Here is a 25,774-nt window from a genome sequence, read left to right as displayed (position 1 = left end):
TATCCCCATTGGACCCGTTGGAATTATAGCTTACCCAGCGCCACCTTCATTGGGGAAAAAGTACTAATTATTATTATTATTATTATTATTATTATTCAATTATAACTAAAGCAAAAATTTCTGTTTTAAAATACTATTTTCGTACTTTAAAAATTATATTTTAACTACAATTATAAAAATTAGAATGCATGTGGCGCTAATAACGGGCCTCTACTTCTTAAGTGCGAAAAATGTTTACGAAACATACGAAATGGCTAAGCCTAGGCTAAATTAAGAAATATAAGATTAAACCCACATGCCTCCGCCTAATTTTTCAAAAACTTGTTTATTTAGTAAACAATATATAATAATTTACCTCTAAACTGCTATTTCAATTATCTTCAGAAACTAAAATAAACATCTGCTAATTCACAAGTCCATATTCCCCCGAGCTCTTCGGTTTCCCCTTCCATAAAAACGGTAATAGTTAGTGTAGGGAGCTGTTGTTCGCGTGGCACGAAGGGCTACCACCACCCTCCTACGCATTGTAACCCAGCCACTTGAATTAATGGCTTTAAAAGCCGCATGATGACTTAGGCCTAAGGTGGTGCCTTGGGTATTAGCCTACCTGATTATTATAAAAACACAAAAAACTATCTAAAAATAGTTTCAACAATTCATCGATAGATGGCGCGTCGAACTCCATAATTCCACTGGGCCGCCATCTTGCAGTTCGTAACGGTCCCCCACATATCGCTTTTAAATTATAACCTGTGTAAATAAGCCGTGGCCGTACTTCTCCGTCTACTCGTCACCTTTTAGGAATTGCCTGAGTTTTCTCTCCTTATTTCCGTTTCTGGTTATTAACTTTTCGGAAAACAAAGTTATCGGAATCTGCCGGTCTATGATTGTTAGAGAAGATATTTACGTCACAAGTTAATTAAGGTTAATGATTTCAAAAGATTCTTTATATTATCTCAATGGGTTAGGCCAAGGATTCTATATTTTTAGAAAGATAGGAAGTGACTAGGTTCCCCTGTATAAACGGCCTGGCGGGAAGAGCGTGGAGTTTTACCAAAGAGTGACGTCACTTTTACCGCTTTTATTCACCCCCAAGGCCAAACCACTCAACGGCGAAATGGGCTTTGGCGCCTTCATGCTAGCGATATTTGACCTTGGCTGGGTAATTTTTGGAAGGAGCTACTGCGCAGTCGCGCGTTTTCTTCCCGGCGCGAAAGCGCCATCACTTCCTATCCTTCTAAAAATGTAGAATCCTTGGTCTAAGGCTTTATTTTCACTCCTATAGCCCTGGAGAAATGGGTTTTCCATTCGACAGCTTTAGTAGGACCCGAGTCAACATTTCGTGTTCCATTCACTGCTCTATAGGTTTAAAGGAACGTTCTAAGCTGATCTGCAGATTTAATCAGCTCGAGATCGCTCTCTAAGCAGATATTTCGGCGTGTTCCAACTCGTTCTGTCAGCTCGGAGCAAATATTTGACCATGTTCCAACTCGTTCTGTCAGCTCGGAGCAAATATTTTGGTATGTTCCAACTCGCTCTGTCAGCTCGGAGCAAATATTTGACCATGTTCCAACTCGTTCTGTCAGCTCGGAGCAAATATTTTGGTATGTTCCAACTCGCTCTGTCAGCTCGGAGCAAATATTTGACCATGTTCCAACTCGCTCTGTCAGCTCGGAGCAAATATTTTGCCATGTTCCAACTCGCTCTGTCAGCTCGGAGCAAATATTTGACCATGTTCCAACTCGTTCTGTCAGCTCGGAGCAAATATTTTGGTATGTTCCAACTCGTTCTGTCAGCTCGGAGAAAATATTTTGGTATGTTCCAACTCGCTCTGTCAGCTCGGAGCAAATATTTTGCCATGTTCCAACTCGCTCTGTCAGCTCGGAGCAAATATTTTGCCATGTTCCAACTCGTTCTGTCAGCTCGGAGCAAATAATTTGACATGTTCCAGCTCGCTCTGTCAGCTCCGAACAAATATTTTGCCATGTTCCAACTCGCTCTGTCAGCGTGGAGCAAATATTTTGCCATGTTCCAACTCGCTCTGTTAGCTCGGAGCAAACTGTCTGCTATTTTAAATTTTTAATTATTGAATAAGTATTCGACTGAGGCCTCGAAACATCGCCTTTTCAACCAATAGAAATGCATGACAAAAGAAGGCAACCGTCAAACAAAGTTAAAAAATAAAACGTAGTAGATGGCGTAGCATTCGACTTCCGTTTGTACCATCGAAAAAATGGAAACACCCGATAGGCAGCTAAGGGTCCCTAAGCGTAGTTAGTTCCATGCTGCTACGATGTATATGGCGTTTTGAACACGAAGGGAAATCTATATTATAAGGAGCGCTTGGTATGTTGGTCGTCGTCGTCCGAGCTTTCTGGAATGTTTGCTTATGGCGTTTTCCATTGGGACTGCTCCGAGCGTGATCCGGATTTGCCTTCTACGTCATCGCTCTACCACGGAGAACTCCGCTAGGTGCTCGGAGGACTAGACTTCCAGCCCTCCCAATGGAATAAAAATTTTTCTCGGAGTCACTTTGCTTAAAAATTGCTCTTTTTTGGTTGCCCCGTCCCTCGAGTTGGGGCAGCTCGGATCAATCCGCGAGGGGGCAACAGTGCCAATGGAAGACGTGCCTCCTTTTTGGAGTTGCCCTTTTTGTCCCAATGGAACACGTTTTATATTTAGGAGCGCTCCAGGAGCGCTCAGAGGACTCCAATGGAAAACGCCATTAGTCTGTCACGAAGCCAAACGCGGGGCGGCGAGGAAAAAGCGACCCGCGGAACAGAGGGAAACCAAGACTGCCTTTGGCTTCGTTACTGAGGTGGTTCCACTATCTATTTTCTCAAAATCTGTCGCCCCTGAGAGTTGGGCCGTGTTTGTCCCAACCCGCAATACACCCGAAATTTTATCTCTGTTTCCGCCGCGAATTTCGGAGAGGGGGGGGGGGGGGGGCGATCGTATGAGGTAGTTTCAGAAGGACTGTGAATTTCGGAACGAGGAGGGGCGGGGGGTTTCGTCTTTGTTCCGATTTGAAAGTCCCGTGGCTGCGTACAACAACTCTAAAAAAGCTCAGCGCTGAGCTCAACGGTCAGCGGTTTTTTGACTTCCGGTTTTGACGTCACGTTGATCCTCGGAGACTCAGCGGAAACATCGGCTGGGCGAGATGGTTTTTCCGTTGCTTATCGGTATAGTGACGTCATTCGACAAAGTTATAGGAGGGGTAGCAGACGATATTTTGTTCGTTACAACAACTTTTAGTTTTTCTCCGTTGATAGTTGTTGAACGCAGCCCGTGGCTCTCTCGGCGTACGTTAGTCCCGTGGCCTTAATGCATCAGCCATTGGATACAGGGGGTTTAAAGGCGAGGGGCAGTTCACTCCCATATTAAATCTGCACTCTTGGTTGATTAAATCTGAATAAATTTGATACTGTAGCTTTGGCTGTATAGAATTTAATCCGATTAAATTTAATGTCTGTAGCTTTGGCTGTATTAAATTTAATCCAATTAAATTTTTAACCTTGATTACTTCTGCACTCTACGAAGGAGTGAACTGCCCCTCGTTTAAAGGGGTACAGGGGGGTTTGGTAGGACTGCGAGTTTGAGTTATTTTGGGTGGAAAAGGGTACCACGGAAATTCTCGCATTGGAAAGGGGGAGGGGAGTACAACGGAAATTCTCGCATGGGGAAAAGGGGGAGAGGGTACCACGGTAATTATCACATGGTCAAAAGGGGGATAGGTACCCCGGTAATTATCACATGGGGAAAAGGGGGAGGAAGGGCCTTACTGGGGTGGTTCTACTATGGGGAAAAGGGTACCACGGTAATTATCACATGGGAAAAGGGGGGAGGTGGGTACCATGGTAATTATCACATGGGAAAAAGTGGGAGGTGGGTACCACGGTAATTATCACATGGGGAAAAGGAGGAGGTGGGTACCACGGTAATTATCACATGGGAAAAAGGGGGAGGTGGGTACCACGGTAATTATCACATGGGAAAAAGTGGGAGGTGGGTACCACGGTAATTATCACATGGGGAAAAGGAGGAGGTGGGTACCACGGTAATTATCACATGGGGAAAAGGAGGAGGTGGGTACCACGGTAATTATCACATGGGAAAAAGGGGGAGGTGGGTACCACGGTAAATATCACATGGGGAAAAGGAGGAGGTGGGTACCACGGTAATTATCACATGGGGAAAAGGGGGAGGTGGGTACCACGGTAATTATCACATGGGAAAAAGGGGGAGGTGGGTACCACGGTAATTATCACATGGTAAAATGGGGAAGGTGGGTACCACGGTAATTATCACATGGGAAAATGGGGAAGGTGGGTACCACGGTAATTATCACATGGGGAAAAGGGGGAGAGGGTACCACGGTAATTATCACATGGTCAAAAGGGGGATAGGTACCCCGGTAATTATCACATGGGGAAAAGGGGGAGGAAGGGCCTTACTGGGGTGGTTCTACTATGGGGAAAAGGGTACCACGGTAATTATCACATGGGAAAAGGGGGGAGGTGGGTACCATGGTAATTATCACATGGGAAAAAGTGGGAGGTGGGTACCACGGTAATTATCACATGGGGAAAAGGAGGAGGTGGGTACCACGGTAATTATCACATGGGAAAAAGGGGGAGGTGGGTACCACGGTAATTATCACATGGGAAAAAGTGGGAGGTGGGTACCACGGTAATTATCACATGGGGAAAAGGAGGAGGTGGGTACCACGGTAATTATCACATGGGAAAAAGGGGGAGGTGGGTACCACGGTAATTATCACATGGGAAAAAGGGGGAGGTGGGTACCACGGTAATTATCACATGGGGAAAAGGGGGAGGTGGGTACCACGGTAATTATCACATGGGAAAAAGGGGGAGGTGGGTACCACGGTAATTATCACATGGTAAAATGGGGAAGGTGGGTACCACGGTAATTATCACATGGGAAAATGGGGAAGGTGGGTACCACGGTAATTATCACATGGGGAAAAGGGGGAGAGGGTACCACGGTAATTATCACATGGTCAAAAGGGGGAGGTGGGTACCACGGTAATTATCACATGGGGAAAAGGAGGAGGAAGGGCCATACTGGAGTGGTTCTACTTTGGGGAAAAGGGTACCATGGAAATTATCACATGCAGGGCCGTCTTTAGCTTTCAGGCGCCCCTGGGCTAATTATATTAGGCACCCTTTTATATTTTTTTACAGTATTTTTTATATAGACGGCGCCCCTCCGGGGATACGCCGCGCCCCTGCCGGGTGCGGCGCCCTAGGGCTTAGCCTTACCTAGCCCAGTGGTAGAGAGGGGCCTGATCACATGGGAAAAGGGGGAGGGGGCCTTACAGGGGGAGGTCAACTATCTGGTTAAGGGTGCCATGGAAATTATCGCGTGGAAAAAAGGGAGAGTGCCTTACTGCGGTGGTACGACTATGGGGAAAAGGGTGGCACGGAAATTATCCCATGGGAAAAAGGGGTTGGGGGGCGTACTGGGGTAGAGTGCCTCGAAACACACAACTAGCTTGAAAACCCTGATTGCAAAGCCTCCTCGTGGCGAGAGCCGGGCAACGTATGGCTAATAACCTGCGGCTGATTTGCACAGGTATCACTGTCCCTATCCGGATTGTCTTTAATGGGGTCACTGGTGTCGTTCGCGGCTGCCGGGCCTGATTTCTGGGCTTGCGCGCCAGTTCGCATCGCCCCCTTCGCCGCCAGCCGGAGGGGGGACGGGTGTGTTCGTGGTTGCTGGGCTCGGACTTTGGGTTCGCGCGATGGTTCGCTCCATACCTGTCATTTGATAACCTTATCGGGGATGGTAATTGCAGTGAATGAGAAAGTCTCTCTAGCCCTCAGCTGTGCGAGGATGGGTTCTCGGGCAGGCTCATGGTGTCGCCTTTTGTTGGGCCGTGATGAGGGCGTTTGTTTGCCATATGTGAGCCGGTTTTTATAGCTGTCTCACTGGCCGAACGTTTGTTTCGCAAAGCGCATTTTTGTCCGGACCTGGTTGAGTGTTGTGGGCCGCCGTAGTGCCTAGCGGAACGGCGGGGTACAAATACATAACTTCATGTAAGGCGGGCTTCTCGGCTAGTGTTATAATAAGCTTCGTGTACAGTTTAAATTTTGCTCAGAATTATGAAAGCTGTCTGCTCGTTCAAAAAAAACTGTCGTCTGCTAAAAGGTGATATAGCAACGAATCTAAAGATGGCGGTTATGTAATTACAACATTTCGTTTGCTTTGACCGGAGATTAGTGTAGGTTGAGTCACTCTCTAATGTATTTTTATTCGTGTCTGGACATTTTATTTTGACTTGTCGAACTTGTTAATTTTAAATTACGAAGAACATTTATCGACAGATCAGAAAGACCAAAACAAACATTCAATCATTTTTCAATCGTGTAAATCTATATTTTGGGGAACACAAATTCTGATAACATTGAATTAATATTCAATTTACTTCCGATTTTTGTTGATGATGATAATTACGGAATTTTGGCTTAGTAGATAAATATATCACGCACGGAGTAGACGCTTCAATAAATCATCCTCCAAGGAAATTGCCAAGAAGTAGTATTTCAAAAAGCCAAGACCTGCTAGTCACTGTTTATATAGTGCTTGTTAAAATACTGGAGCTTTTTTAACATATTAAGGCTGGACAAAACACGTTCTGTTTACAGGTAAAAAGTTTCCATTATTTCAACAAGCACTATATAAATAATGCCTTGCGCGAGGGGTCGGACATTTACCAAAATCCACTTTGTCTAAAATCGCAAAATCTTTTAACTCTCTATATGGTAAATTAACATTGAAATCCCAAAATCACTTCAAAAAGTAATGATAAAATCGCCAAAATCTCTACGAAATCCCGAAATCCCGTACAAAATAATGGCAAGTGTCCGACCCCTCGGCCTTGCGGGCCCTGGCTCTCGGAAATATTACTTCTTGGCGATATTCTTGGAGTTTGATTTATTTAAGCGCCTATTGGGTCCTTTGTAATTTGCACAGATGATTTGTACCCCGTGAGTATAACCTGTGGCTCCATCTTGTTGAAATAGTCTTAGTCGATATGTACGCCGCACAAGTCTCGCAAATTTGCGGCGTTTTTCGCGGGAAATCTCGGCACGTCCCATACATTCATTATATAACGTGGCAAAAGATTATCGAAAAATGTGTCTGGCAGCACTTCTCTTTGAAAATATGGCAGTCGGATAACGCCGCGTTCTGGTCATATCGACTAAGACTATTTTTTGTCTCTGGTTTACAAAGGCAGGCTAGGGTTAACTTCCTCAGACGAGCCTTAGTCAATACCGAGCCCCGACCAATAAAAACCAACTTTCCATGACTGAGGTGTACATTCTTGGATATTTAAAACTCCCGTGAACCGTTACGTAATACGTCACGGCACGCCTATTCAATTACGTCATTCGATATGTTAATGTAACCATAGAAACGATCAAACAACCAACTGTTGTTGTGTACATGTCATAATCGCGAATGGTTTTTACCACACTTTCTGTTTATTCTGTTAAATATTGCGCCCTGAATTCCCTTTTTAGCTTTTAAAACAATTAGTTCAATTACTTTATTCAAGAGCGTAACCATAGGAACGATCAAACAACTAACTGTTGTTGCGCAGTATATATATAATTATTCGAATTACACAGTTTCCGTATTTAAGAACAATTATTTTTAAGGTTTTGAGAGCGAAATTAGTCACGCGATCTGAAGCGGGACAAAGTTCTAAATTTAATTATTTAATTGAAAGTCTAAACTATTTATAGAATCATACAACTCAAATTATGCTGACTTTGGCCGAAGTAAAACCTGTTACATTTAGTTAACTCGAAAATCGATGGAATGCTACTTCAACCAGAATGGATAAACGTAATCTTAGATTCTCAAGACCAAGATTTCACAAATAGATCCATTTTAGACCAACAGTGGCGCCTCGTAGCGGGTAAAATTCCTACATTATAAAATAGTAAATACTGGAGTTATGTGTGCAACAGTTGAAAAGCAAAAACCGCAGTGTTGTTCACAAGCACGTAGATATAGAAAGTCTAAGGGGGGGGCGAGTTATAACACACCAGACGAAATCGCGAGCGCGAAAATTTTCGTTAGCAATAACGCATATTTGAAGTACTGGCTAGACTCGGGACGAGTTACAATGACATTTCCGCACGTGTAAGAAACGACGTTTTTTAATACATTTGCGAGAAAATGATAATACTAATGATCCTATTAATATATTTAATATATTAATATATATTACTGTGCTGCGTTGCGGATATTTCAATTCATTTTTACGTCTCTTACTGTTTATTTCTTAATGTCCTAAGGGCGGGGTTGAACCCCCTAACCCCCCCTTATATACGTCCTTGGTTGTTCAAAATGCATTTTGAGTTAGAAAAAGTATTTTGCATTTCACAGTTTGCATTTTGAGTTTCTAGGAAACTATTTTGCATTTTACATTTTGAGTTTCTAGGAAACTATTTTGCATTTTACATTTTGAGTTTCTAGGAAACTATTTTGCATTTTACATTTTGAGTTTCTAGGAAACTATTTTGCATTTTACATTTTGAGTTTCTAGGAAACTATTTTGCATTTTACATTTTGAGTTTCTAGGAAACTATTTTGCATTTTACATTTTGAGTTTCTAGGAAACTATTTTGCATTTTACATTTTGAGTTTCTAGGAAACTATTTTGCATTTTACATTTTGAGTTTCTAGGAAACTATTTTGCATTTTACATTTTGAGTTTCTAGGAAACTATTTTGCATTTTACATTTTGAGTTTCTAGGAAACTATTTTGCATTTTACATTTTGAGTTTCTAGGAAACTATTTTGCATTTTACATTTTGAGTTTCTAGGAAACTATTTTGCATTTTACATTTTGAGTTTCTAGGAAACTATTTTGCATTTTACATTTTGAGTTTCTAGGAAACTATTTTGCATTTTGCTTTTTCAAAATGTTTTTACTCGGGTACCATCATAGATAGCGATACTCAGTTACTCAATTACTCAGAAGCAGACGAACATTCGTACAGTGCCACCGCTTTATTTCCCACGCTGGCTGCGAGGATGGTTTTGAAATCTCTACGTAATTATTATTAATTACTAATTAGTAATTAATTATTAATAATAATTAATTAGTAATTAATTATTAATTAGTAATTAATTATTAATAATTAATTTTGAGTTATGTAGAAAATTTTCTGCATTTAAAAAAAAAGCATTTTGAACAACCCGGAAAAATCGTAAAGTAGTGCGTGATTTCTTCCATATAGCTTAAAAAAAATTCAACAGGTGGCGCTAAATTTTGGTCTCAAACGCGTTTCCCATGATTCTCTTCGTCTGGACTATAAGGGGGATGAAAATGTCTTTCCAAAGAGGGTACGCGATATTTATATTTGTAATATACTTCCTGAATAACCAACAACCCATTTACTTCTGATTAAACAAAGCGAAAAATTTGTTTGTTACAAACGAAAGGTGGATTTCTAAAGGAGTGACGTCATTTATTGACATTTTATATGAAAACAGAAGGAGAAAAGTGCGATATTTTTAGTTCCAATTATAAACGGACATTGGACAGAGAGGGGAAATAAGCGGGTCTACAATGAAATCGACTCGATCGACCTGCTTACCCGTACACCGAGAGTTCCTAGCGTGCAACGCGTGAGTGAGTCTAATGAGTATAAGTGAAACCCCCTTTGGCCGGACCTCCCCTTCCGCGTCGGTCAAATATTCGATGGCCGCCAGGGGAGTTCAATGATTGGACAGGCTCCTCTTTTGTTTCAACCTTGCCGGGTCAAGTACTCTGACGCGCTGTATGCTAATAATACGTGTTTAACATATTTGGCGGATGTGCCGTTGACATTTTGGACTCGGATAGAGAAGGCTATAGTTCAGTACGTCGTCGGCGTTGCCATAACAACCGAGGGACTCCGCGTCTCTACCTGTTGCTTTACCTCGTTGGCGGAATTTTCGGCAGAACGGAAGAAGCCTTTATGGACTCGTACTACAAAATTTTACTTTCCTAAATCGCCAGTACTTAATCGTAACTAGCCAACGTTTAACAACGCATAATGCTAAATGGCGACCGTAAAATATCTCGCCAAACGCACAGTCTCGGACCGATGGGAGAAAGTAAGCACCTAACTATTTAGTTATAAGGCATTTGTCACGGAGTGGTAGCTGGAGTTGCTACAGCATCCACTCTTAATCCCACTGCTGCGTGCGAAGTGGGGATTGGTCCACCCGTTGCTGCACCTTCTGCTGGGGTGAATGACTCGCGTCTAAGGCGCGACCATCAGTAGTAGGGTACTACTACCCATGCTGGATTTGTCACCTGTCCGGGTTTTTGGACGCTGGCGTACGGCACTATGAAGATAGACCTCCGGTGGTATGGTCCCTGTTAATAGGTACACCGGGCTATAAATTCTGACACACTGTCACGGAGTGGTAGCTACGACAGACCCCACTGACCATCTTGGCTGACGTGTTATTACGTGAGCTAGAGAACACGTGACTCGAAAGAGCCAAAAATTCTGCTATTCTACAGTTTTTTAGTTTAAAGTTTTTCAAACGCAGTAAATCTCAACTAAAGTTTTTTGGGTTAGAATTTGAGGCATATTTTTATAAAGACAAATAAGTAATTAAGGTTTTAATTAAAACTAATATATTTTAGAAAAAATAATTGTAGAATGTATTCTTGTATACACTTACAAGTTTAGTTTTATAATGCCTGGAAAGACCGAATTATTTTCTACGTCGGTAATGTGCACGAGCCATAAAAATGAAATTGGTAGTATAAAAAGTAAGCAGTTATCGAGGGTCAAATCATGTTGCTTATACGTGTTGCGTCTTTTTCAACATTGCGAAATTTGACACGTTGCAATTTCTTCACTCCCCAAAACATATCGAGTTTTGTTTTTGTCAGTGATGGGATAATCAATCTACGCGCAGAGCAGTGACAATTTTAAGAAGTTAAATTCTCTATCGATCAATAAGATACGGCCCAGAGATAGTGGGAAAGATTATACGCCTTTAGGCGGAGTCCACCTCAAGGCCTGCCTTCTTATCAAAGCCACCTCCACCACGGACCTTGAAAACCAGTTTAAGTCATTTTTTGTTTCTATGATTGACTGTCATGACCAATGAAATTAAAGCCACGCTCACCTTATCGCTTGAAACCAGTTTTCATGCGGAGTTTCTCTAATTTGCGGCTAAATTTCCGTTGATCAAAAACTGACAATCAAACGGATTCAAATTGGGGTTTAAAGTCTAGCGTGACCGTGGCTAAATTTTCATTGATCAAAAACTGACAATCAAACGGATTCAAATTGGGGTTTAAAGTCTAGCGTCGACCGTGGCTAAATTTTCATTGATCAAAAACTGACAATCAAACGGATTCAAATTGGGGTTTAAAGTCTAGCGTCGACCGTGGCTAAATTTTCATTGATCAAAAACTGACAATCAAACGGATTCAAATTGGGGTTTAAAGTCTAGCGTCGACCGTGGCTAAATTTTCATTGATCAAAAACTGACAATCAAACGGATTTAAATTGGGGTTTAAAAGTCTAGCGTGACCGTGGCTAAATTTCCGTTGATCAAAAACTGACAATCAAACGGATTTAAATTGGGGTTTAAAGTCTAGCGTGACCGTGGCTAAATTTCCGTTGATCAAAAACTGACAATCAAACCGATTTAAACTGGTTTTTAGAGTCTAGCGTGACCGTGGCTAAATTTCCGTTGATCAAAAACTGACAATCAAACGGATTCAAATTGGGGTTTAAAGTCTAGCGTCGACCGTGGCTAAATTTTCATTGATCAAAAACTGACAATCAAACGGATTTAAATTGGGGTTTAAAGTCTAGCGTGACCGTGGCTAAATTTCCGTTGATCAAAAACTGACAATCAAACGGATTTAAATTGGGGTTTAAAGTCTAGCGTCGACCGTGGCTAAATTTTCATTGATCAAAAACTGACAATCAAACGGATTTAAATTGGGGTTTAAAGTCTAGCGTGACCGTGGCTAAATTTCCGTTGATCAAAAACTGACAATCAAACGGATTTAAATTGGGGTTTAAAGTCTAGCGTGACCGTGGCTAAATTTCCGTTGATCAAAAACTGACAATCAAACGGATTTAAATTGGGGTTTAAAGTCTAGCGTGACCGTGGCTAAATTTCCGTTGATCAAAAACTGACAATCAAACGGATTTAAATTGGGGTTTAAAGTCTAGCGTCGACCGTGGCTAAATTTCCGTTGATCAAAAACTGACAATCAAACCGATTTAAACTAACCTTAAAGTCTAGCGTCGACCGTGGATAAATTTTCGTTGATCAAAAACTGACAATCAAACCGATTTAAACTGGTTTTTAGAGTCTAGTGGGATTGTATACAATATTGATTGATCCAAAAGTGACAATCAAAACGATTTAAACTGGGTTTTAAAGTCTAGCGTGACCGAGGTGGCTAAGCATTTAGAGTTTTCTTGTACACAGTTTACGCGTAGTACGCAGATTAGGAAGAGGGTACAGCGATTAGGTAGAGTGGTCAGCCCCTCGATGGTAACTGTGGCTTTGAGAAACTACTGAAATAACTTAATGAATTTGACCAATTCATCATCAATGGCATCTGGGAACCCATTACAAAGAATGTATTTACCTAAGAATCTGGGATGGTAGGATTTGAAACTAATCTTCGCATACCTTTAAGCGAAAGTTCGTCTGCTTTTTTCGATATTGTAAACGTGGTGTGAGGAAAAAGCAGACGAAAATATTTATCTTACTTAAAAGCTGCATATTCCAAATAAAAAATTATTGAATTAACGCATGCTGTAACTGATTTTTAACGTAATTAGCGCCAATTAATACACGCTTCTGTTAAACCTAGTGGCAGTAGTGAAATTAGCTGGTCCAGCGTATATATGGAGCTTTAATGGCAGGTTAAGGAAGGCAAAATATCGCGTACATTTGCCGGAAAGATACTAGCATGAACTTCCGGTAAATCGGGGGCGGGAATTTTTAATTTCGCCTATTTTCTGTTGAATTCCTTAAGCCTCCTGCGCGTGTTATATTCATCCATTTTAGAAATGCCTATTACGTAAATTTCAAAGTGATCAATAAATATTTAATGTAGATTATTATTTTTAAGCTTCATTATAGCGTATTTTTAGTATTTTGCTCCTAATATAAACAATCATCAAATCGCACGTGGTAATCTCGGCATTACCCGTTCTATACTTACCCTGGACTCGCCAAACGGATTTTTTTAGGTATGCCTCACTTGTAGTACCAAAAACAAATTATCACAATTGTTTTTTTAAATCTTATTTGTGTTAATTAATTAATTATCACTTTTAAATATAACGCAATAGACTGTATTTTCCAAAATTACATAACGCGCGCGGGTATACTTCAATTCAACCGTAAGCAGGCTAAATTCGAAATTTCCGCCGCCGATTTACCGGATATTCGTGCTAGTATCTTTCCGCCAAGTATACTAGATCTTTAGCCTTTCTTAACCGGAAACTGAGTATAGTTAGTGATTTTTTGCTCAAATGGTTATGGGCTTCCTTGACTCTACATTCCCTTTAATAGAATATTATCAGTTATTGGAACATGTTTGTTTTGAATGTATCTAAATTGAGACAAAAAATTTAATTTTAATCGTTTAAATTATTCTAAATATTCAATCGATTTAATTTTATTGGAAAATTTGAAAGATAATAAAATTATCCCCATTGTGACATTATTTTGCTCAAATATACATTACCATAAGTAAAATAATACCTCTAAGTATGACACTTGTAGCCTTGCTATGCCTTTTTCTTACTACATTCTTTCTTCAGTAAAATGACTAGCAACTCTGTAACACGGGAGCTTAACCCTCTTTGTGATTTGAATTTTTCTATTGGTCATCCAAAAGGAGTCAGAGTTCAAATTCAGCCAATTATATGGTACTCCAAAAAATTTCGTCTGTTGCGTAACCTCAGTGCGTCTAAATACGTATTAAGCCTAAAAATGGCGGTATTCAAAATCGCGCGCCCAATTCCCAGAATATTACGTTAACGGAAGTTAGAAAAAAATTGGTGTCAGTCTGAAGAAAGGATGTAGTAAGAAATTTCCTAATTTCATACTTAGAGGTATTATGTTACTTATGATATTACCTAACAATCTTACCATTAACCGATTCTTATCATGGCGCCATCTACAATCGTCCGGTGTAAATTTAACAAAGTTTAATCAAAGCGGGGGTAAAAAATAACGCGTAAGCGCATTGTGAAAAACTGTAATCTAATACACGCTCTTAGTCGAATCAAAAAAGCCTCGTTATTATCCGAGCTTCTCAAACGAATCAACAGGGGGGACTATTGTTGTTTTCCGGTTCCCTTGGCAACGGGTTTCGCTCTGGAACCACGCATTCCTGAGGCTGGAAAGCAGAGCACCTGTCGCGTGATTGTCCCGAGAGAAGTCGAAAAAACGCCAAAAATGCAGTTTTCTTTTCTCATCTAGGAGCAACAAACACAAGGAGAACGCAGTTAGCCTTTAAACACGCTAACCCAGGGTTGTGTACAGATTTAATTGGACGAACCTTTACGCTGCACGTTTTACGGGCGGGGGGAAGACAGTTTTCGAATTTTCCCCTTCCGACGGCAGCAGGCGCTAAAGCGTCTAACCAATGAAAACTGTACACAAATGAATGCACGACTTTTGACGGGTTGCGTTCTCCTTACGTGGGGTGCTGCGTTTGCTGCTCCTAGTTTTCTCATTTAATCCAAACCGCGACTGGGCATGCCCGGACGAGAATGAAGAAAAAGGCGGCGGGAGTTGCATTTTGGCGGCTGTGACGTTGTCGTCATATCGTTTAACTTATTTCGACCCCCTTCCCATAAGGAAATTTCGTGGCTTTACGTTTGCCGTTTTAGTCAATGATTCGCGGGCATGTCCACTCGATTGTCCCTACGCTGATAAAGTCACCAAGTCCACTTTCAACATGGCTCGCTGGCCTCGCTGGCCTGCCGTTGATTAAGTACTAATTTGCTGGACATTTCCGCTTACCAAAGGTCATCCGGATGTTCGCGACTTGATGGAGTGTGATGAAATCTGTAACTGTGTAGTCGTAGTGTTACCGAGACCACTCATTGGCTGGTCGATTGATTAATTTCAACTCGTGTCGAATTACTTTTTCATTTCTTTTCTGAATTTTTCCATCTTTAATTGGTCACATTCGCGATTATCGTAGAAGGGTCGAAGTTGCTGTATGTATTCGCACGGTGAGTAGATTCGTAACATTTTATAGATTCGATTTACTCGGGTTATGGTCACCCAGCTGCTTTGTAAATTAGATAAGAATTTGACTTTGAAAGTTGAATAATTAACTTTTTCAGTTTACATAGAGAGAAGTTTATAACTAGTGGATTTTCGTCTGCTTAGAAGACGCGTTGTGAATTATTTCTTGCTTTCTAGTATGGCTTTAACAAGTTCAAAAATCCTATATGGTTTAATTTAGACCAGGTTAAGAAATAGACAGACAAGTTAGTTAAAATTAACATTCTTAAACTAAAAGGCGTAGCTAGATATGGGTGATGTTTTTCATATTTAATTCGAAAATTGGCTTTAATTTATAATTTAAAAAATCGGTTTTACCAATAGATTTTTCTTAGTAAAACCGGCTAAAACCGGTTTGGGTGAGTCTTGCCAACCCTGCTTTGCAGCAGCGTTGCTAGATGTAAAAAAGGAAATTATGGTATATGAACTCAAAAATGATTGAATTCTTGGCCAAATTATTTCACTAGCTAATATTATGTAGGCTTGTTTCGAGGATTTGGCAAGTTTTTAAAAGTTAAATGTTAATTTTAAAGATCAAACCACCGAAAATTGCCTTTGTTGACGTCTAGATTTAATTTAAACAAAGGCGATTAATAGCCTTTTTACACTGAACATAAATGATAAAGACAATATGATATGTCCTATCAGAATTATGGGAAATATGTTACAGTCTGTTAAAATTATTGCAAAAAGGCGTACCTTATGGCGCACTGGTAAAATTATGGTACATTCCAAATTCCTAGCTACAATTATTGAATTGTACCAGCAGTTTACGAACTTATCACGTTTTCCACTGTAAATGGCAAAATGTATCGTCTGTAGGGTCCTAGTTTGCGTATAGCTTTACAACGCGTATAATAAAATGCTAAAAATCGACCTATTTTGGTGTATCGATCGTTTCGGGAGTAGATGCAATCGAAGGATTTAGATTTAAAAACACTGGCCGTCACGCCTTTTAGTTAAAGATTTTATATTACGAGACAGGGTAGCTGCAGAACGTGTCGCGACGCGCTTCATCTTTTGACATTTAACTGTAGACTTGGTTTCGCGGCCAAATGAGGATGCCACCGTTGTACAAGGCTAGATTATAATTTCTGTTTTTAGGTAGTTTTATTTTCTTATTTTCTAAATGGCCAGCCAGATATATGTTATTCCATTTGAAAAAAAAATAACTCTATTCACGGTAAATTAAGTAATTTTTTTTGCAAATAGAGTATTAATACAACAGTGATAATTCGGTTACCGTTCTTATATTGGGCCCTACTTCTACAATGCTGTCCAACTAACTAACTGCACTATCTCAAGAACATAGAGTAGCCCACTCGTGTATGATCTAAGAAAACCAGAGCCGAAGATAATTTTATAATGAACGCCACCCACTTGTATAAAGTTGGACAGCGGCCAACTTCAAATCTGTTGTGATATTTGCAGTATCAAGGAAGTTATTTACGAGAGTAGAGTTGGAATTTCACGCCAAACTATTTGGAACCGGTATATAAGTACATGAAATACACCACTTCAGTATTACGATCTGGACAGAAGCCGGGAATTCTTTCACCAAATTTAAATCTTTTTTTCTTTTTTCCCGTTTGACTTCCTTTACTTATGGAAAATCAACGAATCTAATATTTGTGCCACCTAGGAGCAACAAACACAACACCCCACACAAGGAGAACGCAACCCGTCAAAAGTCGTGGATTTTCTTGTGTACAGTTTTCATTGGCTAGACGCCTTAGCGGAAATTGTCTTCCCCTTTTTCGTAAAACGCTCAGCGTAAAGGCTCGTCCGATGAAATTCGTACACAACACTGCGTTAGCGTGTTTAAAGGCTAGCTGCGTTCTCCTTGTGTTTGTTGCTCTTATGTGCCACCCGGATTAACAGAAGCTAGAGGTGATTAGCGTTGCACCTTTTTTACCCTAATGCAAACTAGCTTTAAATAATGGCCGAAGCTATTCCGGCCGAAAATTCCGGCCGCATTAGCCCCCAGACTATTCCGGCCGTAACTTTCGGCCGGAATAGCTTTCAACTAAAATGTGGCTAAAACGGCCGAAACTTTCGGCCGGAATAGCTGACGAACTGTTGGAGGCTATTCCGGCCGAAATTTTCCAAACCGAAAGTTTCGGCCGGAATAGTCGTCTATCAGCAACTGGCTAATTCGGCCAACATTTTCCCGTAGTAAAAGTTTCGGCCGATTTATCCAGCCCAATGAGGGCCGTCTAATCCGGCCGAAACTTTCATTTTATAAAAAAAATTACTAAACCTTAATTTTAATGGTAAATCGTGTATTATTGAGAAAAAGAAGCAAACTTATCGAACCATTAATACTAACCATTTAACTGACTTTTGGCCAATTATTATTTTTCGTTTTCACCTTGGGGAGTAGAGACATGAGGCGATAAATTCCCAACGAACTTTATCTCGAATAATATTACTCTTCCGGTAATCCGGGACAGACGAATAAAAGTTTTCGTTTGGATTACACTACACCTCTTTTTGGAATCGTTATGTTTCTAATAATGAGATAAATTCTTACTGAATATGAAATAAATTAATTGTTTTCTAGTTGAATAAACAAATATAGTGAGAGCTATAAGTCGCACTGAACATTGTTTTTAAAGGGAGTACGTAGTTCCATGTTTATGGTGGATCAACGAATTTTGCATGTCTGCCACCAGGTATAACAAAGCTAGTAGTGCTTGGCGCTAGTTACCCAAAAACGAGTGTAAGCAGACGATTTTTGTATTTACTAGGTACTCCCTTTAATGATAGTTTGTCGTAGAGCGATTGCGTAATCGGAAGTTTTGGATCAGGTACGTTCTTGCGTACTATCCGTTAGCAAAATAGCTGCCGGTTTCAGATCGTTATCAATACGAGCAAAAACACGTTTATTAGAACAGGAAAGTTAGCTCAAAATTTAGGTGAACCCGCAACAAATTAAAACAAAGCTGAAAAATTCCTATTTTATAGATTTTGGGGCGCTCTTTCACGTGGTGTTGTCTCCGGTGGTCTCCGGTGTTCTCCCATTGGTGGAATTTCCGCCATCTTGGAAAATGCTGGCCAAAATGCAGTGAAAATTCAATATCTTCCGTATGGCTTATCCAATTTACATGAATATGTCGCATCTTTTATGTTCTTAGGTATTTGAGCCGGAAGCTAAGACCAATTTCACAAATTTGGTAATTATCGACGTTATAAGCATAATATAACGTTATAAAATTAAGCATGTCTTAGGTAGAATTTTTATTCTTGAAACACTGACATAGTTTCCTCCATTTTATAAAATGGCGGGAAAAATAAATGTTACATCAACTTTGGTTTTATTAATTTAAGAAATATTTTTGGAACAATTTACTTTCATATTGTCTAGCAAAGATTCTAGAAAATGTTATAAAATAAAACCTACATATCAAGCACAAACTATTTTTTAATAGATATTATGAAAAATATCTATTCATCGGCATCCTCGTCTAAGAGTTCCGTATCGAAATCTCTACGTTCATTGGTACAAGATATTCCCTCGCATCGCCTACAAATTGAGGAACAGATTAGACCAATCTTTCGGCATTCACATTTCAAATCGCAGACGTCTTTGCATTTACAAGAGATCATCTGAAGAATCTCGGCCGGTGCTGGTTCAAGAGTGGTTATGATGGGACAAAGTTCACTACCCACCTGTTTCCAACCCCAATCTGTTGGGTTGAGGCTGTTGCGTTGGCTAGGTAACAGCCTGTTACCTAGGCAAGTTTGAACTTGATGAAAGACGCACACGGTATGAGTGTTGTTTCGCAGCTGCGCTATTTGGTGGTAGTGATGCGTGGAACCGTTGTCCGTCCAATGTATCCGTTTTATTTGCTCCATAAAGTCTCAACAAAAACCTTTCACCGACTCTAGATACTTCGTCATGGGTTGAGCTAGGCAAGCAAAATATTTTTACGGCTTGCCGAAGTTCTTCGTTCTTCTTTAAATATTAAATGCGTTTTTCTTTCCTTGTCGATAAAGTACTGATGTTGTGTCGCAGCCAGCCATAGCGTGAATGAACGGTAAAATCTGAGTCATATCACCTAATGTCTCTTGAACGTCTTTTATATTAATAATTTTATCGGATTTATTTTCGTGTTTTGGCTTTACGAAATAAATATAACTTTTGAACGTGGAACGCGAAAGCGCAATTAGCAAAACCAGTAAGTCAGTGTCTTCTCCGACCAGCGCTATATTTTCGTGAATTTTTTCAAGCGCTAATTCAACTGTAGTGTTAACAATAAGGGTATCGGCATCTTCTTTCGCTTGCTTTACTGTGAATCCGTGTTCCTGGAACTTGATTAACAAGTTCTCAATAAAAGACTGCTTGTTTCGAGGATTTTTCAGGAATGTTTCTTGAGATGTCGACACTTTAATATTTTCCTCTATTTTCATGTCAGTAGCCATAATTTTAGAATATCTCCTACGTTGCTCCTCACCTTTTCTCGTTAGTGTTTCGTTCTATCCACCAAAACCTATATTGGAATTAGCACCATAATGTGTTTTAACAAATTCTAAATACAGGGAAAGAACTTCACCGTAAGTGCATGGACGAGGCCACACTACTCGGTGAAGTAGAAACCCACCATCTACGACTAAATGATTGAAATCCAAGTTCGATTGGTTTGATGAACTATTTTCTTCTAGTATGTTGGCTAGAGTAGCTTTGTTGGTTTTCCTAAACGAAATTTCGTCAAAGAGTGACGGGGCGATTGGTGACAGCTCAAATTGAAGATATGTCTCTAAATTTGCTCCACGTTGTAAGGCACTGGCAATTCTACCAAAAAGTTGCTCTGGGTTTACAATTACCTCGTCTTCGTCAAATCGAACGGAATTTTTCATCGATGCTAATGGTTTTACTTTGTCATTTCTTCATAGCTTCACTTCAAAAAACGTCCTTCCTACCATGCGCTTTATGGATTCACTATCTACTTCTAAAGCTGAATCACTATTTATTGTAGTATCTGCGATTAAACCTGAAGTAAGAGATACCAGGGAAGACTCTATCTTAAATGGCGAGTGGTCTCTTAACCATCCACAAAGTTTTGACGAGTCTTTGACGTCACGTGCTTGTCTAGAGTCTCTAACTTCGACGTGTTGTTCAGATGTAGCTGCACTGACGTAACAATAATCTTCTAGGGCTTTACTTATAAGGGCACATACTGGAGTTGTTAGCACCAATCTAGCAATTGCACTTTCAGTTAAACCACGTCCGCTTGTTAGCCCACCCACCACTTTCATAGATCGCATCAGAACTTGTTCGATAGTCATGTCAGACCAGATTCCGGACCAATATTTATTTGAGCGTCTAACGGTAAAATACCCATTTTTAGTCAAATTGTTAAACTCTTCCAACGACATTGAGTTTTCGAGCTCAGAAATTTTGCTGTAGGTATAGGTGAGCTGATTTGGCGTAAGCTAAATGTCCCGAAGCGTGTTAATAAGGCAACATTTTTTTAACACAGTATAAGTGTAAAGACCAATGTCCACTCCACTCGGCTCTAACAAACAAGCGCATGACTTCAACAAGCTCAAAATATAATACCCATAATTTAGCTGTTCAACTTGTCTCGCTTATGTTTTCTTTCAGAGTCTCAAAAATTGAAGATATTTTTCGTACTTCATAACACTCCTGCATCTCCTCAGTAGTTATTACATTAAACATTTACTCCGTGTGTTTACGCTTGATATTTTCCTTTAGACTTTCATCTATTGTGGGAATAGTATCGAGTATAAGCTTTCCAATCTATGCTGCTATCCAATCGTAATTTCACTGCTCTTAACCATTCATCACTTCGAATTGCTGTACGATTTTCTAGAGTTGTTTTTATTTGAAAAGTTTAAACCAAATGTTATTTTCCTTTATTTCCTAATGGTTTTCGAACTGATCTAGATACATCTTCACCACAATACAAGCAATATTGTTTAAAGTCAAAAGTTGACGTCTTCGATCTTAAATGTGTTTCCTCATTTTCAGTAGACGTACTGGCCTCGTCTAATTTTTTAGTATTATCGTCACGAGTATATTCCCTTCTGCAGTTGTCATTTAACCGAACCTCGGAGATTTTTGGAGTTTTTCATGCAGCCCGTCTTTCCTTCTCAAACTTGCACTAACGAGGGTTGGTAATCCGCTCGTAACTAATGTAGTTTTTCTACTATTTAATAACTCGTCACAGATTATACATTTATTATCCATTTTAAATGAAGAAAAATACGAAATATTTTAGAGTTTTAACATCTTTTTTCTGCTAAAACTCAATCGCGACTGACCCCATGCTTAGGTAAAAATTAACTCAATTATTTTTGTTTTCTTTATGGTACGAGGTCCAATTTCAGTGTTTCGATGCCCTCTCACCTCCAAGGTCGTTTCGGCGAACACCCGTACGAAGATCTAAAAAAAAGCCGTAGGTCGTTCGTAACAGCTCGGAGGTAGGTCGTCGTGTCCATATTTGTCAAAAGGGTTTTTTTTTAACAGCTGCGAAATTCAAGTATTTTCCCCTTGCGTAGGGTCACACGAAGTAATTACACAACCGGAAATAAAATTATGCCAAACTATTAAAAAGATAGTTTTCAATCAAATATCCAAATAATTAAAGCAATTAACAGTGGTCCTAATCGAAAATAGGCTCTGATTAGAAAGTACGATGCGTAATCGCGATTCACGAGTAAGGCGGGTCGGACTACACGTGACGTGTGGCCAATGCACAAAATTATACCCTAGCATTATATGTAAATAATTCCATACTGCCGGAATTGTGCCGAAAAAGAATAAGTGCAATTTGATAGTTTACGTAACTTCCAAAAGTAATAAATCACAATTCTTTCCAAGTGGCCTAACATATCAAGCATAATTACGCACTTCCGGTGCATAATACGACTAAATACCTTGAACATTTTAAGTATTTTTTCATGTAAATCGGATAAGCCATACGATATATATTGAATTTTTACTGAATTTTGGCCGCCATTTTCTAAGATGGTGGAAATAACACCAATGGGAGAACACCGGAGACCACACCACGTGAAAGAGCGCCCCAAAATCTATAGAGTAGGAAACTTTCAGCTTTGTGTTAATTTGTTACGGGTCAAAACCTATTTTTCCTGTACTATATGTTTCAAATTCGAAAATAACTACCTTCTGAAATTAAACGAATGTTTAGTTATTTGTTATATTACGATTCAATTCGCGACCGAAAACTACGGGAAGAAGAAAACAGTAAGAGGTAATTGCTTTATTATTACAATTCAAAACAGAACAGCATTGAGTGCCAGCTTTGCACATTTTTGATTCTAGCAGACGCTACACACTCAAGAAGTGGCGTGAAAATTCAGCGAATAATGCATCATTACAGTTTTTAAAGCTTTTAAATTTTCATTGAGCCTTGGCTGAATCAAGCCGTGATTTCGTTACTTGGCAGTTTCCAAACACAAGGAGCAATTCGCAGAAGCTTGTTAGTCCTTACAATGTTTGTCACATAATGATTTACGTTGCATTGGCGAAACCGACTATCATTTAATAATTTAGCACTGAATGAATCGGAAGTGTCATACTTATTTTACTATGTTACTTATGCTATATCTCGCTCGCACTCACTAGCTTGAGATCTGCTGATGCTCGCAGATTTTTTAGCGCCTAAATCGTTGATCCTAACATTTCACTCTTTTTGGATCGCTTAAGTTGGCGCTCTTCTCATTTTCGATTTGTGATATTTAAAATGCTAAACACCGCTCAAAATTTAAGGAGCTCCCATACAATTCTTCAATGTGCTTGTTCCATAAAAGCAATACGAATAGTCTGGGCCATGCAGACGAGTCGCAAGGGGAGGGTGGAGGTTGAAATTTAATATTTATTATAAAAAAACACTTAAAAGGCTGGAAGTAGGGGTGCAAATCAACCACATTTCTAATGATCTAATCTGCTCCAAGGGTTCGAAAAGGGGAGGGAATCGACAACATTTCTAATCCGCTTCTAGGGAACGAAGGGGGAGGGGGCGGTAAATAGGAAAATCTATAACAATGATTTAGAGTTTCGAGGGAGTCGTGTAATTGAAAAGAACCAGCGACTGTTGCTCCAACACTTGGGGAAAATGCTTATCACCTGTGTATATTTTATTCTTATTACTACAAAGTAGTCTACAAAAGAATCTGTACAAAGCCGCAAGCGAGAAATGTTGCTCCTGGGGCCAAAACAACAAAATTGTGCCTTCGACGGAATCTATTCACTAATCACTACTCACTATAGGTATTTTCGAAAATCTATGGAAAGTGTGATTTTAGATGCAGTAGAATTGACGAAGGGCAGCATTTAGTTATATCAAAGATAATTTAAACTCGTACCCTAGATTCGAATACTGAGAGCTTTCCCATTGACGGTTTTGTTACGAAGCGTTTACCCTTTTCCGGCACGTGACCTCAGAAAAATCGGGCTCCATCGGTTGCGGCACGGCCAACTTCGATCACGTGCTGCCATGCCGGCAGCGCTTGATCGAAGTTGGCGGTAAGGCGCAAACAATGGAGCGAATTTTTCTGAGTTCCCGCGGGAAGTGGGTAAACGCTATCGGCAACGCGCGAGAGAGTGATTTCGAATCTAGGGTACGAGTTTAAATTATCTTTGGTTATATGCAGAAAACAAAATGTAATTGTTATCAAGAATAAACAATCAAGCAATATATTTATAATATTAATATAAATATTGAAATATAAATATAAATAAACCTTAATTTTTTATTTTATTTTCACTCAATATATACACGACGACGAAGTATTAAATATGTACTGAAATCTTAAGGGCTTTTTTTCCAATGATATACATGGTGACACGTCACGCTTGTAAATTAATTTCCACGGGGTAATTCTATGGAAAGTAGTTATGAAAAATGCCCTATGAAAATACAACCCACCGGGTAAGGTTCCATAGATAGGACGTCAGAAAAACTGATTGAAAAACTTCATCTACAATTGAAACTTTCGTATAGAGGCGAAACTTATTAACTTAAAACATATAGCAGACATTCGCTCTCCGTGGGGCTTTAGTTTTGCTTTGTCTGTCCCGGATTACCGGAAGAGTAATATTATTCGAGATAAAGTTCGTTGGGAATTTATCGCCTCGTGGCTCTACTCTCCAAGGTGAAAACGAAAAATAATAATTGGCAAAAAGTCAGTTAAATGGTTAGTATTAATGGTTCGATAAGTTTGCTTCTTTTTCTCAATAGTAATGATTCTGAATAATACACGATTTACCATTAAAATTAAGGTTTAGTAATTTTTTTTATAAAATGAAAGTTTCGGCCGGATTAGACGGCCCTCACTGGGCTGGATAAATCGGCCGAAACTTTTACTACGGGAAAATGTCGGCCGAATTAGCTGGTTGCTGATGGACGACTATTCCGGCCGAAACTTTCGGTTTGGAAAATTTCGGCCGGAATAGCCTCCAACAGTTCGTCAGCTATTCCGGCCGAAAGTTTCGGCCGTTTTAGCCACATTTTAGTTGAAAGCTATTCCGGCCGAAAGTTACGGCCGGAATAGTCTGTTGCTAATGCAGTCGGAATTTTCAGCCGGAATAGCCACTCCGTTAAAGGCTATCTGCTATCGAAAAACTTCCCTATCCCCACAATTCGCGACCGAAAACTATCGCTACGCCCCCTTTGTTTCGCCATTGAAAGCTAAATAGGTAGCGGCTAAAGCAGACGCTATTGGTTTTTCCTCATCGTAATTCGTAAATTTGATTTTATAAATAATGTTACTTTTTGCATTGTTTGCTTATATTTTGATAAGTTCATTTCAGAAAAACCGTTCTTATGACTTTTTAGTTTGTCTATAGCAGACGCTAGATCTTAGGCGCTACCTCGGAGAAGCTAGCGCCGTTACGCCACCTAGACTCTTTTCTGTTTCGGATAGTCACTCTGCTATCTTTTTTAACCGCCGGCTGATAATGGTTTTTCCTGGCAGCACTGTTTCTCTACACCTAAAATGGCGGAATGTTTCACTAAACCCTGCCAGCTTTATCTACCGGTAGTTTGTATTATCGTTTAAGACTATATAAATTTAGAAAAATTTAGTTATTTAACTACGAACATCAGATTGCACGGTGCAAAACTGCACACAAATATAAAGCGTATACTTCCTACCTTTGACCTCGAGGGGTACGACATTTGCATATTTTGCGTACGGGATTTTAAATTTCAAAGGGTTTTCAGAAATCAGACTGATTTTGAGATTTCCAAGCACAATTTTCGTGTTGATTTCTAATTTTTTAGGTTGATTTCGAGATTTCGTTACTGATTTTCAAGTTGATTTCATGATTTCTAAAATCGTAACCTTCGATTGATCTAGCTAGAAAAATCGGGCCGAATGCAAAAAGGGAAAATGGGCTCAATGGTTGTGCCGGATGGCTGAGCATGTGGGTCCCTATAAATAATGCATTGAC

The 25,774-nt window shown here is 39.8% G+C and overlaps 1 protein-coding gene across 3 annotated transcripts in view; it reads left to right on the top strand.

The window, feature by feature from the left end:
* LOC149943437 (band 7 protein AGAP004871-like) overlaps window positions 1-25,774 on the top strand; it is an 82,589-nt gene that overhangs the window by 38,548 nt on the left and 18,267 nt on the right. Inside the window, exon 1 of one of the 3 annotated variants that reach the window (XM_090174971.1) lies at window positions 9,802-10,143. The exons of the other annotated variants lie outside the window; for them this stretch is intronic. Coding sequence (XP_090031097.1) covers window positions 10,083-10,143 — 61 coding nt within the window. The 5' untranslated portion in view covers window positions 9,802-10,082. Of the gene's footprint in view, window positions 1-9,801; window positions 10,144-25,774 lie in introns of those variants that run through there. 3 annotated transcript variants of the gene reach the window in all.

The sequence above is a fragment of the Leiobunum rupestre genome, chromosome 5, assembly GCF_980474605.1.
Source record: "Leiobunum rupestre chromosome 5, qqLeiRupe1.1.hap1, whole genome shotgun sequence".
Taxonomy (NCBI): Eukaryota; Metazoa; Arthropoda; class Arachnida; order Opiliones; family Sclerosomatidae; genus Leiobunum; species Leiobunum rupestre.
The sequence above is the reverse complement of the archived record's forward strand: the minus strand, read 5'-3'. Positions and strand labels throughout refer to the sequence as shown.